This window comes from Periplaneta americana, chromosome 7, assembly GCF_040183065.1.
Source record: "Periplaneta americana isolate PAMFEO1 chromosome 7, P.americana_PAMFEO1_priV1, whole genome shotgun sequence".
In the NCBI taxonomy this organism is placed as follows: domain Eukaryota; kingdom Metazoa; phylum Arthropoda; class Insecta; order Blattodea; family Blattidae; genus Periplaneta; species Periplaneta americana.
The window spans coordinates 22,700,920-22,714,324 of NC_091123.1; the positions used below are offsets into that span (position 1 = coordinate 22,700,920).

Sequence of the window (13,405 nt, forward strand, 5' to 3'; positions counted from 1 at the left end):
ACCTTTTAGACAATCTGCTTTCCCCCCCCCCCATTTTTGGCGCCTATTCATCCTCAGACTGTTTGTTACTGTACTGCTGTTACTGCTATACCAGTACTGTATATTTTACATAATTTTTGCAGATGTTTCATTTCTTGTAACTTCTTTCCTCTGTGGACGAACTTACACGTTTCTAATGAAAGATCAAAAACAGAAATAGCATGTCTTAAGACTACAAATCCATCGATGTAGCTCAGGCGGTAGCGTGCTAGTTGCTGATACAGAGTTGCGCTCGAGAGTGGGTTCGATCCCCACTGGGGCTGATAACCTGGTTGGGTTCTTTTCGGGGTTTCCTCCAACTGTAAGAAAATATCAGGTAATCCCAGGCGAATTCTAGAACTCATCTCGCCAATTTATTACCATCTCGCTATCATTAATCCCATCGATTTCTACCCAGTAAACTTAGTTGATATAGCCATTCTTTTGAGAAGATTAACTCCATATGTAGGTGAAATGATTGGGGATCATCAGTGCGGTTTTAGGTGTAATAGACTATTGATCAGATGTTTCGTATTTGACATATATTGGAGAAAAAATTGGAGTATAAGGCTACATCAGTTATTCATAGATTTCAAAAAGGCATATGACTCGGTTAAGAGACAAGTTTCATATAATATTCTTATTGAATATGGTATTCCCAAGAAACTAGTTCGATTAATTAAAATGTGTCTCAATGAAACTTACAGTAGAGTCCGTATAAGCCAGCTTCTGACACTTTTCCAATTCACTGCGGGCTAAAGCAAGGAGATGCACTATCACCTTTATGTTTTAACTTTGCTCTAGAATATGCCATTAGGAAAGTTCAGGACAACAGAGAGGGTTTGGAATTGAATGGGTTACATCAGCTTCTTGTCTATGCGGATGACGTGAATATGTTAGGAGAAAATCCACAAACGATTAGGGAAAACACGGAAATTTTATTTGAAGCAAGTAAAGCGATAGATTTGGAAGTAAATCCCGAAAAGAGAATGTACTGTATATGATTATGTCTCATGACCAGAATATTGTACGAAATTGAAATAGGCTACTATAAAAATTAGAGATTTATCCTTTGAAGAGGTGGAAGAATTCAAATATCTTGGAGCAACATAACAAATATAAGTGACACTCGGGAGGAAATTAAACGCAGAATAAATATGGGAAATACGTGTTATTATTCGGTTGAGAAGCTTTTGTCATCTAGTCTGCTGTCAAAAAACTGAAAGTTAAAATTTATAAAACAGTTATATTACCGGTTGTTCTGTATGGTTGTGAAACTTGGTCTCTCACTTTGAGAGAGGAACCGAGGTTAAGAGTGGTCGAGAATAAGGTTCTTAGGAAAATATATGGGGCTAAGAGGGATGAAGTTACAGGAGAATGGAGGAAGTTACACAACGCAGAACTGCACACATTGTATTCTTCACCTGACATAATTAGGAACATTAAATCCAGACATTTGAGATGGGCAGGGGATGTAGCACGTATGGGCGAAATTCAGAAATGCATATAGAGCGTTAGTTGGTAGACTGGAGGGAAATATACCTCTGGGGAGGCTGAATGTTATGTTTTATTTAACGATGCTCGCAACTGCAGAGGTTATATCAGCGTCGCCGGATGTACCGGAATTTTGTGCCGCAGGAGTTCTTTTACATGCCAGTAGATCTACTGACATGAGCCTGTCGCATTTAAGCACACTTACTGTACTTCAACCACGAGAAAGTCTCTAGGGAATGAAACGGAGCGGGGTGATGCTGTGAATGAATGTTGATGTCATAAGATGTCATAAGGTCACACACGTGGGTACTCGTATCTCTATTGGCTAGCTCTCACAGCACAAACAATAACACTGATATACACATTTTTATACTACCCTAGTTACAAAATTAGATCACGGCTAATCTCCTAATCTTTTAATCCCTCCATACAGGAAATAACATATGCAGGAGAGCGCATTATTTTTAAACTGACGTTATAACTCTAATATTATCTATCTACTTCGCTCCAATAGATGACGCAATAGTAAGCACATTCCTTTCACGGTTTATCTCCTGGTTGGAGAACAGTAAATGCCATCGACCTAGCCCGGGATCGATTCCGCAACCTTGGGCATAGAAGGTATAGTAGCCTCGTTTAATTATTAGGCAGCGGCATTCCTTTTAAGATTTGTAGGTCTTTATTGCATGCACCGATAATAAAATGAAAATGCGACGTTGTCACGTCTTGTTTGTTGCTGCTATATATTAATATAACATGGAACAAGACACACTGCTAAAATTTGCAACTCTGGTTTATATACACACTCCGCGTGTAGTATTGGAGCGGCCTTCAAAAGACTTGACGACAATGGTCAGCGCGACATAATTAAAATTATTGAAACTACAAAGCTTCCGTCCATACACTCCGCGTGGAATATTGGAGCGGCCTTCAAAAGACTTGACGACAATGGTCAGCGCGACATAATTAAAATTATTGAAACTACAAAGCTTCCGTCCATACACTCCGCGTGGAATATTGGAGCGGCCTTCAAAGGACTTGACGACAATGGACAGCGCGACATAATTAAAATTATTGAAACTACAAAGCTTCCGTTCATACACTCCGCGTGGAGTATTGGAGCGGCCTTCAAAAGACTTGACGACAATGGTCAGCGCGACATAATGAAAATTATTGAAACTACAAAGCTTCCGTCCATACACTCCGCGTGGAATATTGGAGCGGCCTTCAAAAGACTTGACGACAATGGTCAGCGCGACATAATTAAAATTATTGAAACTACAAAGCTTCCGTTCATACACTCCGCGTGGAGTATTGGAGCGGCCTTCAAAAGACTTGACGACAATGGTCAGCGCGACATAATTAAAATTATTGAAACTACAAAGCTTCCGTTCATACACTCCGCGTGGAATATTGGAGCGGCCTTCAAAAGACTTGACGACAATGGTCAGCGCGACATAATGAAAATTATTGAAACTACAAAGCTTCCGTCCTCTTTGATACATCTAGCCTACTAATTGAACGTGGCTACTTTAACCAGGTCGATTGGGGAGGCCGAGACGTAGATGGGAGGATAATATTAAAATGATTTGAGGGAGGTGGGATATGATGATAGAGACTGGATTAATCTTGCACAGGATAGGGACCGATAGCGGGCTTATGTGAGGGAGGCAATGAACCTTCGGGTTCCTTAAAATCCATAAGTAAGTTGAAACAGCGTCGTTTAATAAACGATTAAACAAAAGACCAGAAAAGAGGGAGCATTAGGCCTAACTCGGTATCATCTTGCAAGGAATCTGGAATCTGAGAATGATTGAAGTAAACAACTAGTCTTGGCAAGATAAGGAGATGAAACACCTTCGCAGTGCTGCTCCGAGCCCATATGTGGACTTCTGTAGACACCACAGCGCCTCGCTCAAGATTGATAGAGGGATGGAATGGCGTTTCTTTCGCAGTTAAAAAAGGACAACAATTTAAGTGAAGGGCGGGGAGAAGAGTGGGTAGACTGGTTCTCCTGCTAACCTCGTCTGGCTCGTGCTTCAAACCAAGTACTGGAGCTGGAGAACAGATATAGCTCGCATGACTCATTCGGGCTCACGTTGGCAAGGGGGAGGGACCTCGGGAGCCGGCTAGTTTGATTTTCTGAACCCTTGCTCATGGAAAATACCATCCTCAGGTACAAGAAACAAGTAGATACGTCATTTCGTCCTCTTCCTTCATATCCGGGATCGATACGTTTCTGCTGAATGCAGTGAAACAAGGCAAATGAGTGCGTAACATTTATCCAGAAAACATTCACATTTCCATAGCCGGCGGGGAGGGATAAATACGCTTTTGATTGAAGTAAAACTGACGAGTATGTCCTGCAAACAATAGACAGTTCTTTAAGCTTGTCTAGTTTTATAACATAACCGACTGTGAAATAAGATATTCGAGTGTTTCGTTGTTGCGGAAATATTTGTTTATAGCTGTGATTCATAATATCTTACAATTCACCCTTGCTGAATAATTAGGGACAGCGTTGTGTGGATAGTTTTTTAGGCTTCCCCGTGTAGGTTACACACAAACTTTCGGTGGTTTCTTGACAGCTGCACCTCTCCGCTCTCCTCCTCTGCCCGCTGCTGCGCCGGTGAAAAAAGGTAAGACAACCCAGACGGCCGTTACTGGAAGTCGTTTCTCTTTCGTTCTAACCTTTGTGTGCATAGTTTGAATGTGCCTGTTCTCGCGACCGGTTGTGTTGTGTATCCCTCCAAGAGATTTCGTTCTTTGGCGCGTACAGCGAAAGTGTTTACGCTTTTCATCAAGACAGTTTATGACAGTTTGCTGTTCGGAGTTTTGTTTCTCACACAAGGATATTAGAGAGCAGTGGAGTTGAATTGTCTGTACAGTGATTGGCGTTTTATTTTTTTGTGACATACGTACAAAACTTTGTCCGGGATTCGAACTGTGGGATTGCGCAGTCGGAGACGCAGCTTCATCGATCTACCCAGGTTACAATGCGGCTCAGACACCGAGAAAAAAACTGGTAAGAAAGATATATTACCGCTTTGTCCAAGTTTGATGTATTGACACGAGGTGCTATCGGGTGTTGACCCATTTACACCCCCTGGCTTAAGCCTTCAAGCCAAATATATTGCTGTCATTAGTGGTAAAGGGGGGAAAAAAAAACAAAGTGAAGAGGCGAGAAAGTGTATTATGGAAGTTAAAATTGAGACGTTTCTTTTTCCTCCTTCTTATATCATCATCATCATCATCATCATCATCATCATCATCATCATCATCATCATCATCCTCGAATTGCTTTTTCATCATGTTTTTTCCGGATTTTTTTTTTGTGGAGATGTAGTTGATCGCATATGCAAGTCATAACAAAAGCCTAAACTAACCAAACCTAACCTGTCACAGATTCAGATATGCAAGGTGTATAAGCGGAGTACAAAGGGAAATAATAAATAATAATAAACTGCCCCCCATTGAGGGTAGTCCTTACGGACTCAGTATATCCTCAAAAAATTATTATACATATGTAAACATAGATATTAAATTTTAAAGAAGGGAAACAAAGAAAAGGGTGTGAAAAATTACAGTAGGCTACTAGTTTAGCTGTTATTCATAACGGGCGTATATTTTGTTAATATACACTCTTTAAAGCAGTAAGATTCTTATGTGTGGGAGAAAGCCTTCATTATTGTATGAGCCTATCTAATTGTAACATAAAACAAGAGTTCGTTTAGTTTAAATCACGTCAAACTTTTCAAATAGCTTAAAAGTAGATTAAAAAAACTAGATCCACCTGAAATCCTTGAGGATGGGGGATTTTGGGTTCATCTTCTGGATCCGTCACTGGTGATAGTTGATGATAATGATGATGATGATGATGATGATTATTATTATTATTATTATTATTATTATTATGAAACGAACTAAAGTAAATTTTGCAACATCAAGAAACTCCTATAATCCAATTAATACCCAGGCGGAAGACATTGTATTGGATATATCTTTTTTTGCATGCATCAATATTTGCAATGTCAAACGGTGCTATCACATTTGGGTTGCAACGATTATTCCTGGTTACAATTATTAATTTTATACTGACATCAGTACATTGATTTCTACCACCACCATTCACGATGAATAAATGTTAAGTTACTTATAAGATCTCCTTTAATTAAATTTGAAATTAAAATTATTAGCCATTTTTGTCGTAAATCAATTCCAGATACGACAACAATGGTTTTTAATCCACATGGAGTAAATATGAGAATGCCGATTTAGATACGACAACATTGGCTTTTACTCCACGTGGAGTAAATATGTGAATGTCAATTTAGATACAACAATGATTTTTACTCCAGGTGATGTAAATATGAGAATGTCAATTTAGATACGTCAACATTGGCTTTTATTCCACGTGCAGTAAATATGAGAATGTAAATTTAGATACTACAACATTGGCTTTTACTCCACGTGCAGTAAATATGAGAATGTAAATTTAGATACAACATTGGCTTTTACTCCACGTGCAGTAAATATGAGAATGTAAATTTAGATACGACAACATTGGCTTTTACTCCACGTGCAGTAAATATGAGAATGTAAATTTAGATACGACAACATTGGCTTTTACTCCACGTGCAGTAAATATGAGAATGTAAATTTAGATACTACAACATTGGCTTTTACTCCACGTGCAATAAATATGAGAATGTAAATTTAGATACGACAACATTGGCTTTTACTCCACGTGCAGTAAATATGAGAATGTAAATTTAGATACTACAACATTGGCTTTTACTCCACGTGCAATAAATATGAGAATGTAAATTTAGATACGACAACATTGGCTTTTACTCCACGTGGAGTATAATATGAGAACGTCAATTACAATTGCCAATGCATAATTGGTGGACATAATATGTTGCCGCTTCTTGTGATTGAAGCGGCATCTGAGGCCAAATCAATAAACAAACTCCTGTCTTATCTCGTCAAAAGAAAGTTCCCTCTTTGACAGCTCCTAATTATTAATTGAACACAGGGATTATTATTATTATTATTATTATTATTATTATTATTATTATTATTATTATTATTTATTACTCTTATGAAGAGAGCCAAATGGTAATAGTTAAGTTAATAGTAATAATAATAATAATAATAATAATAATAATAATAATATAATAATGTAGATTTAAAAGATAAAGATGTAAGTACACTAAAGAAAAAACTTGATGATTTTGTTGATGAAAATGATAAAGTTATAAAGCGAACTTTCAGCCTGAATCATCAAGCGAATGCTTGAAAAATAGAATAAATTAATGAATTTTCACAAAAGATGCTGAAAAGAGCGTCGAAACACAGAGCAGTAAAAATATTATCATGAATGAGCCTAGGCTAGACCTACTGAAATGAAATTTGATTAATTATGAATAGTTATTATGTAATAGTGTACATAAAATTCAAATAACGTTAAGGTGGGGTTATATAAAAGTAAAAATAAGAAAAATTGAAAAAATAAAAACGGAAAATATTATGGGGACGCATGATAGCATCGTCGTTAAGGCACTGCTCTACAAGCTGGAAGGTCGCGGGTTCGATTCCCGATGAGATCACGGATTTTTCCTATTGACGTATTCCATCGCACTCTGCTCCCGGGGTTCACTCAACTTCTAACAGAATGAGTAACGAGATATTTCCTTGGAAGGCATGTAGGGCTGATATCCCTACTGCTATTCAGTACCGATTAAACCTGTTGAGGTGGGAGTTTCAATATTCCGCTATTATGAGTGACCTTCAGGGCCTGTAATGGGATAACTTGGAAAGACGGTCGTTATAGAGTAACACAATTGGAAATATGCATTAATAAAATAATTTAATGAAGTTTGAATGAAAAGATACAGGTACACCAAGAAAGAGGTGCTGAAGACCTTGAATAATAATAATAATAATAATAATAATAATAATAATAATGGCTTTATTCAACCTGGCAGAGTTAAGGCCGTAAGGCCTTCTCTTACACTCAACCAGGATTAAAACTAGCTTACACATTTGAACATAAAACTGCATCGGAATTAAGTAATTACATACTGATACAATTTAGGTACATAATGTGATCAAAAGAGGTAGTTACATAAAATTTACCTCATAAAATAAAAATAAATATAGTGAAATACATATTAATGTTGTTAGAATCAAATACGAATCACATAAAAACAGAAGCAGATAATTCAATAAAAAAATGTACACAGTAAAAATAAAAATAAACACATTAGTATACATATTAGTATTAGATTACAATTAAGTAGGATTTACATAATTAAACCAGAAACCGACAATTGAATAAAATGTACACAAAAATAGATTAATAATAATAATAATAATAATAATAATAATAATAATAAACAACACAGTGGGATACATATTGGCTTTAAGTGATAAATAAACACGATTTAGATAATAAAAATAAGAAACAAAAAAATAAAAATAAATACAGTGGAACACATTCCATTAAATATTTGCAACGCGTTAGGTCTGGCAACTCATCATGGTTCGACTTTAAATTTAATTGGTTAAGAAATACAGAGTGTCCTGGACGAACATTGCCGATAAGAAAGTTTATAACTCTTCAATCATCAAATTTATTCAAAATGCTGTTTGCTGCAAAAGAAAAAAGGAACTCGCCAAGTTCTTGTGGTGTGATCAATAAATCATCACATGTGCACCTCGTGTGGCTCGGCAGAATTCATGAAGGCGGAAATGTCAGCAACGATGAGTGGAATAACAGTGTTCCTAACACAAACCTTAATAACAATTGAACATCTAGTGAAAACCACAAGGAATGGGATTACGGGTTGCCACCATAAAAACTTGGCGAGTTCCTCTGCCCCCTGCAGCAAACAGCATTTATTTAAATTTATTAGTTACTGAGTTATAAAGTATTTTATGCTCGACCATGCCGAAATGTAGTAATTATACACCTGGTAGCAGCCCTTTAATGGACCTCATGAAAGTACACCTATTCATTAAAGTTCAGGTGTTCCACCAATCAGAAAATACCATTGTAGCCAGGTGCGGACGCAAGGGGGGGATTAAGGGGATATATCCCCTCCCGAAATTTTTAGAAAAATACGAAACAAGAAACAAAAATAATATTAATTTTAATTCGTGAATATACGTAGGAATTAGAGGGTTTTCCACTTACATTCTCTTTGCTAAAATGTTAAATAAACGTATCTTTGCATTGAAAGAAATCCCTATATCTTTGATTTTTCGTGCCTCTGCTTCGCAACTCTGATCCACTGCCCATTGGAGATTAGCACTGTTCTCTGACACTTACTACAAGAGATCCAACGCAAGAGGACTAATAATATAACTCGTTATGAGTAAGTGGCCAGGATCCGACGGAATAAGCACCATCTTAAATCACAAAGTGATTGTTTTTCGCATATCATGATATGCACCTCTGCACATGTATGGACATTGTGCCATTGTCATGAGGGTAGGCCACTAGAGGGAACCCAAGAAGTGGAACTTAAGCTGAAAGGATTCGATCCGACATCGGGATGGGAATCCGGTGTGGCTTAGTGGATAAAGCATCAGCATGTAGAGCTGAAAACCCGGGTTCAAATCCCGTTGCCGGAGAGAATTTTTCTTTGTTCCACTCTTCCATCATATGAAGACGCAGAATTTCTGCACTGAAATATTATCATATGTACTTCGGTACATCGTAATATAAGCCATACAGAAACCAAAATTTTTAGTGTCAATGATTATAGCTAGCCATGTTTTTAGCCTGTCACATGGTTTAGCCAGTCTACTACAGTCAGAACAGATGGACCTTAAGACATGCATTGAACTATGTGAGAATCTAGAAAGAGAACTGGAAGATTTTCGTTTAAATTTTCAGCCAGTGAACCTAGAGGCAAAAAGTGTTGCTGAACTTACTGGAATTACGCTGGAAATTCCAAGAACTACAGGGAGACAAACACAGCATACTAACTTCAAGACAGAGAGTCCTGAAGAGTATTTTAGGCTTTCAATTCTCCTTCCCTTCTCAGACTATTTTATTAGTCAGCTCAAGGACAGGTTTTTAAATCATAAGGGAATCCTGAAGTCCATACAAACTTTGCTGCCTAAAAACATAGTGCGAGCATCAGATGAAGATTTAGAAACTGCTGTAGTAAATCAGTGGCCCAATGATGTTGATGCATCACCAGTGTCTTTCTTCAATGAATTGAAGATGTGGAGAAGAAATTTCCTTGATGAGAAAATCTTCACCTAATGCCTACTGATTTTATATCATCTTTGAACAGGTGCAATGAAATTATTTTTCCCTGCGCTCACAAGGCGCTAAAACTTTTCTGCATGTTACTGTAACTACAGCAACACCAGAATGGTCGTTCTCAACATTGCAGTGTTTGAAGACTTACTTGAGGAGCGGACAGATTAAATGGACTGGTCTTGATGATGATACATAAAAATGTAGAAATAAAAGCTTATGAAGTACTGGATGAAATGTCTAAGAAGCCTCGTCACCTTCTTCTGTAAATATCACTCTGTCATTGTTTTTTTTAATTGCAGTCATTGTAAATATTAAAATTTAAAAATTGTGGTTTATTTAACAACGCTCGCAATTGCCGAGGTTATATCAGCGTCACTGGTGTGCCAGAATTTTTTCCCACAGGACTTATTTTACATGCCAATAAATTTACCGATATGAGGCCTGTCACATTTAAGCACACTTAAATGCCATCGAACTGTGCTGGGATAGAACCCGCAACTTCGAGCACAGAAGGCTATACCGACTACGCTACTCAGGCCAACTTGTAAATGTTTGTGACTCGGAAACAAATTGTGAGTATATAAACTTATTTCTTATTATTCCATTTTTACTATCTCCTCAAATCCCTCCCCGAAAAAAAAATTCTGCGTCCGCCCCTGATTGTAGCAATATGAAAGCGCAAGTATCGATTATTCTCGGATATGCAATCGAAAGACTACTAGTTCTGTTACTATAATAATTAGCGTTAACTGTAAATAATATTCAAACAAATTCAATTTGTCATCTCGTTTTTCAATGTCTAATTCAATTTCAAGGTTGTATCAATATTAATGTTTATTTTACTCTCTAGATTATATTAAGGTCAATGTCGATATTTGTTTCTCGGAAAAAATCAATACTTTCGCGTCTGCGCACATCCCACAATTTACGAGGTATTGCACAAGGTCAGTTCCGCTCCTCAGTCAGATAAGAATAACATAATAATAATAATAATAATAATAATAATAATAATAATAATAATAATAATAATAATAATGTTTTATTTTCGCTGGCAGAGTTAAGGCCATAAGGCCTTCTCTTCCACTCAACCAGCCTTAATCAATACAATACATAAATTTAAATTACAAATATTTTCACTACACTTAAAAGGTTCTCCAGCAATAATCTTCACTACACATTTATTTAAATTTAGATAAATCTATAAGGTAAAGTAGTAACTTAATTTATGAGCTAATTTAATTCAATGAATTATAATTAATTTAATATTTGAGATAGCTAGTAAAATGAAGAAAATTAATTTAATATAAGCTTACTAGGACTATGTTACAGGGAGAATATATATATTTCTATTCCTATAATGAGAATATTAATGTAATTGCCATTAGAGGTTTTGTAAATCTATTTAGAGAAATTAAAGATAATAATAATAAGAATGGACAGATGTTAGTTTCATTATAAGTAACAAATATTAATCAGCAATTCATCTGTTAAGTAAGAATTTATGTAATTTTGACCTAAATGAAGTTATTGTCCAACAACCCCTTATATCACTCGAAAGCGAGTTCCAATTTCTAGCAACTGAAACTGTATAAGATGAAGAATATAAAGATGTCTTGTGGTGGGGTATAATGAGTAAATTGTTATAATGAGATCTTGTACTTAGCTGATGATATGCGGATAAATTTTGAAAACGAGAAGCCAAATATATTGGGGTAGCGGTGCGCAGAATTTGAAATAAGAGAACAAGAGAATGCAGGGCTCGTCGATCGCTTAGCCTTAGCCCAGACAGAGTTTGGAAAGACGGGGAAACATGATCATACTTACGAATATTGCAAATATAACGGACGCACGCATTATGCACACGTTGTAGCCTGCTGCTCAAATTTGCATTTAGGTTACTTAATATAATATCGCAGTAGTCAAAGTGTGGCATCACGAGTGTTTGTACAACGATTAATTTTAATTTATCAGGAAGAAAGTGCTTCAGTCGCTTTAATGAGTGAATAATGGAAAATATTTTTTTGGAAGTGTGATTCACTTGTTCATTCCATTCCAGGTGACAATCCATATAAATACCAAGGTTCTTCACAGTCGTACTGTATGGAATAGTAGTATTATTTACAATTATCGGTGGCAAATTTTGTTTGTCACACTTCGATCTTTGATGTTCTATTAAGATTGCCTGCGATTTACTTGCATTTAAATTAAGTCCGTGCGTTTTCGACCATATGGATATAGAATTCAAGTCATCATTAACATGAATACTTATGAATAATTTCAAGTTAGAAATATGGTCGAGCATAAAAAGTCATATGAAACTTGACTATAATGGTATTTAAGACGCTCGTATGAAAATTATGAAACTCGCTTGCGCTCGTCTCATAAACATACTCGCGTCTTAATTACTACCATTATAGGCTCGTTGCATAATGTACTATTATCGGTAGTTTTTGTACCGGCCACAGAGTATAAATCAACAGTATACTATTCTTTTATTCGATTTAAGAAATAATATAGCGCCTTCACTTCAATCCGCTATTCCTTTGCCAAGTAGTAAGTTGTATTCGTAACCCTGACAGACAGGTGAAAATCGTGTCTGTGTCAGGTTTTATACATCCGATGTTCTCGGTATCTTGCTACTTCTAGTTCTGACCTCATCGGCGACTGCAAATGAAATACAACTTAACCCTTCACGAGGCCTGACCAACTTTCTATGACTTCATCCTGATCCACTCGTTCCGCGCCTCATGTGGGGCGCAGGCCGTGCCCACACACGCCAGACAAAGATTTGTATTTCCCATTTGGTTTACGTCCAATGCTGCGGTTGTGAACCTTAATATTTTAAAAGGAATTTCCGACTTTACATTATATGAGTAGTTATATGACAGTGCAGAAATTGTACAATATTTGAACATGTTGGAACTTGGAAGACTGAATGCAACGAAATGTCGTTTCCATGAGGTCTGGCAGGCTACAGATTATTAGACAACAATGGAAAATTAATTTAAACGGAGGATTTTTAAATTATATCGATTACGCGATTGTGTCTCTATTTTGGGCTATTGTTTTATTAATTGAATGGGTCACCCCAAAACCCCAACAACATTGTAACAGCCAAAAGTCGAATTTATAAGAATGTTGAAGAAAGCATATTTTAAGGAAACATCCATACCCCAGAAGGTTTAGTTGTGTTTTACAATTGAATAGCTGCCCAGAACAAGGTTGTAACCAGCAAATATGAAATTCTTAAAAAATAATGGAGAAAAACACACTGTACTGTACATACTTTTAATTTTTTATAGCAAGGTTGACCATCAGACAACATGTGTACTGATTTTAATACAAGCATTACACATAGTGCATCATTAACAACCTGTATTCACGAAAAAGTCAACTTATGAGAAATGAGAGTTACAACTTTGTTCTGGGCGGCTACTAAATTATATCGACATATTTCGTAGATTCAATTATTATTAGTATTATTATTATTATTATATATATATATATATATATATATATATATATATATATAAATTCTGAATTATAGACATCAGCTCAAAGAATTTGAGTGACCACAAGGGTCCTGAATACAATAAACATGGATGTGATACA

The 13,405-nt window shown here is 36.3% G+C and overlaps 2 protein-coding genes across 2 annotated transcripts in view; one reads left to right on the plus strand and one right to left on the minus strand.

Annotated features, from left to right (window-relative positions):
- LOC138702974 (kinesin-like protein KIF12) overlaps nt 1-13,405 on the minus strand; it is a 248,160-nt gene that overhangs the window by 104,236 nt on the left and 130,519 nt on the right. The gene's annotated exons all lie outside the window — the stretch shown is intronic.
- Myo61F (Myosin 61F) overlaps nt 4,392-13,405 on the plus strand; it is a 321,197-nt gene continuing 312,183 nt past the window's right edge. Inside the window, exon 1 of the mRNA XM_069830414.1 lies at nt 4,392-4,537. Within this exon, the coding sequence (XP_069686515.1) occupies nt 4,509-4,537 (29 nt within the window). The 5' untranslated portion in view covers nt 4,392-4,508. The remainder of the gene's footprint in view (nt 4,538-13,405) is intronic.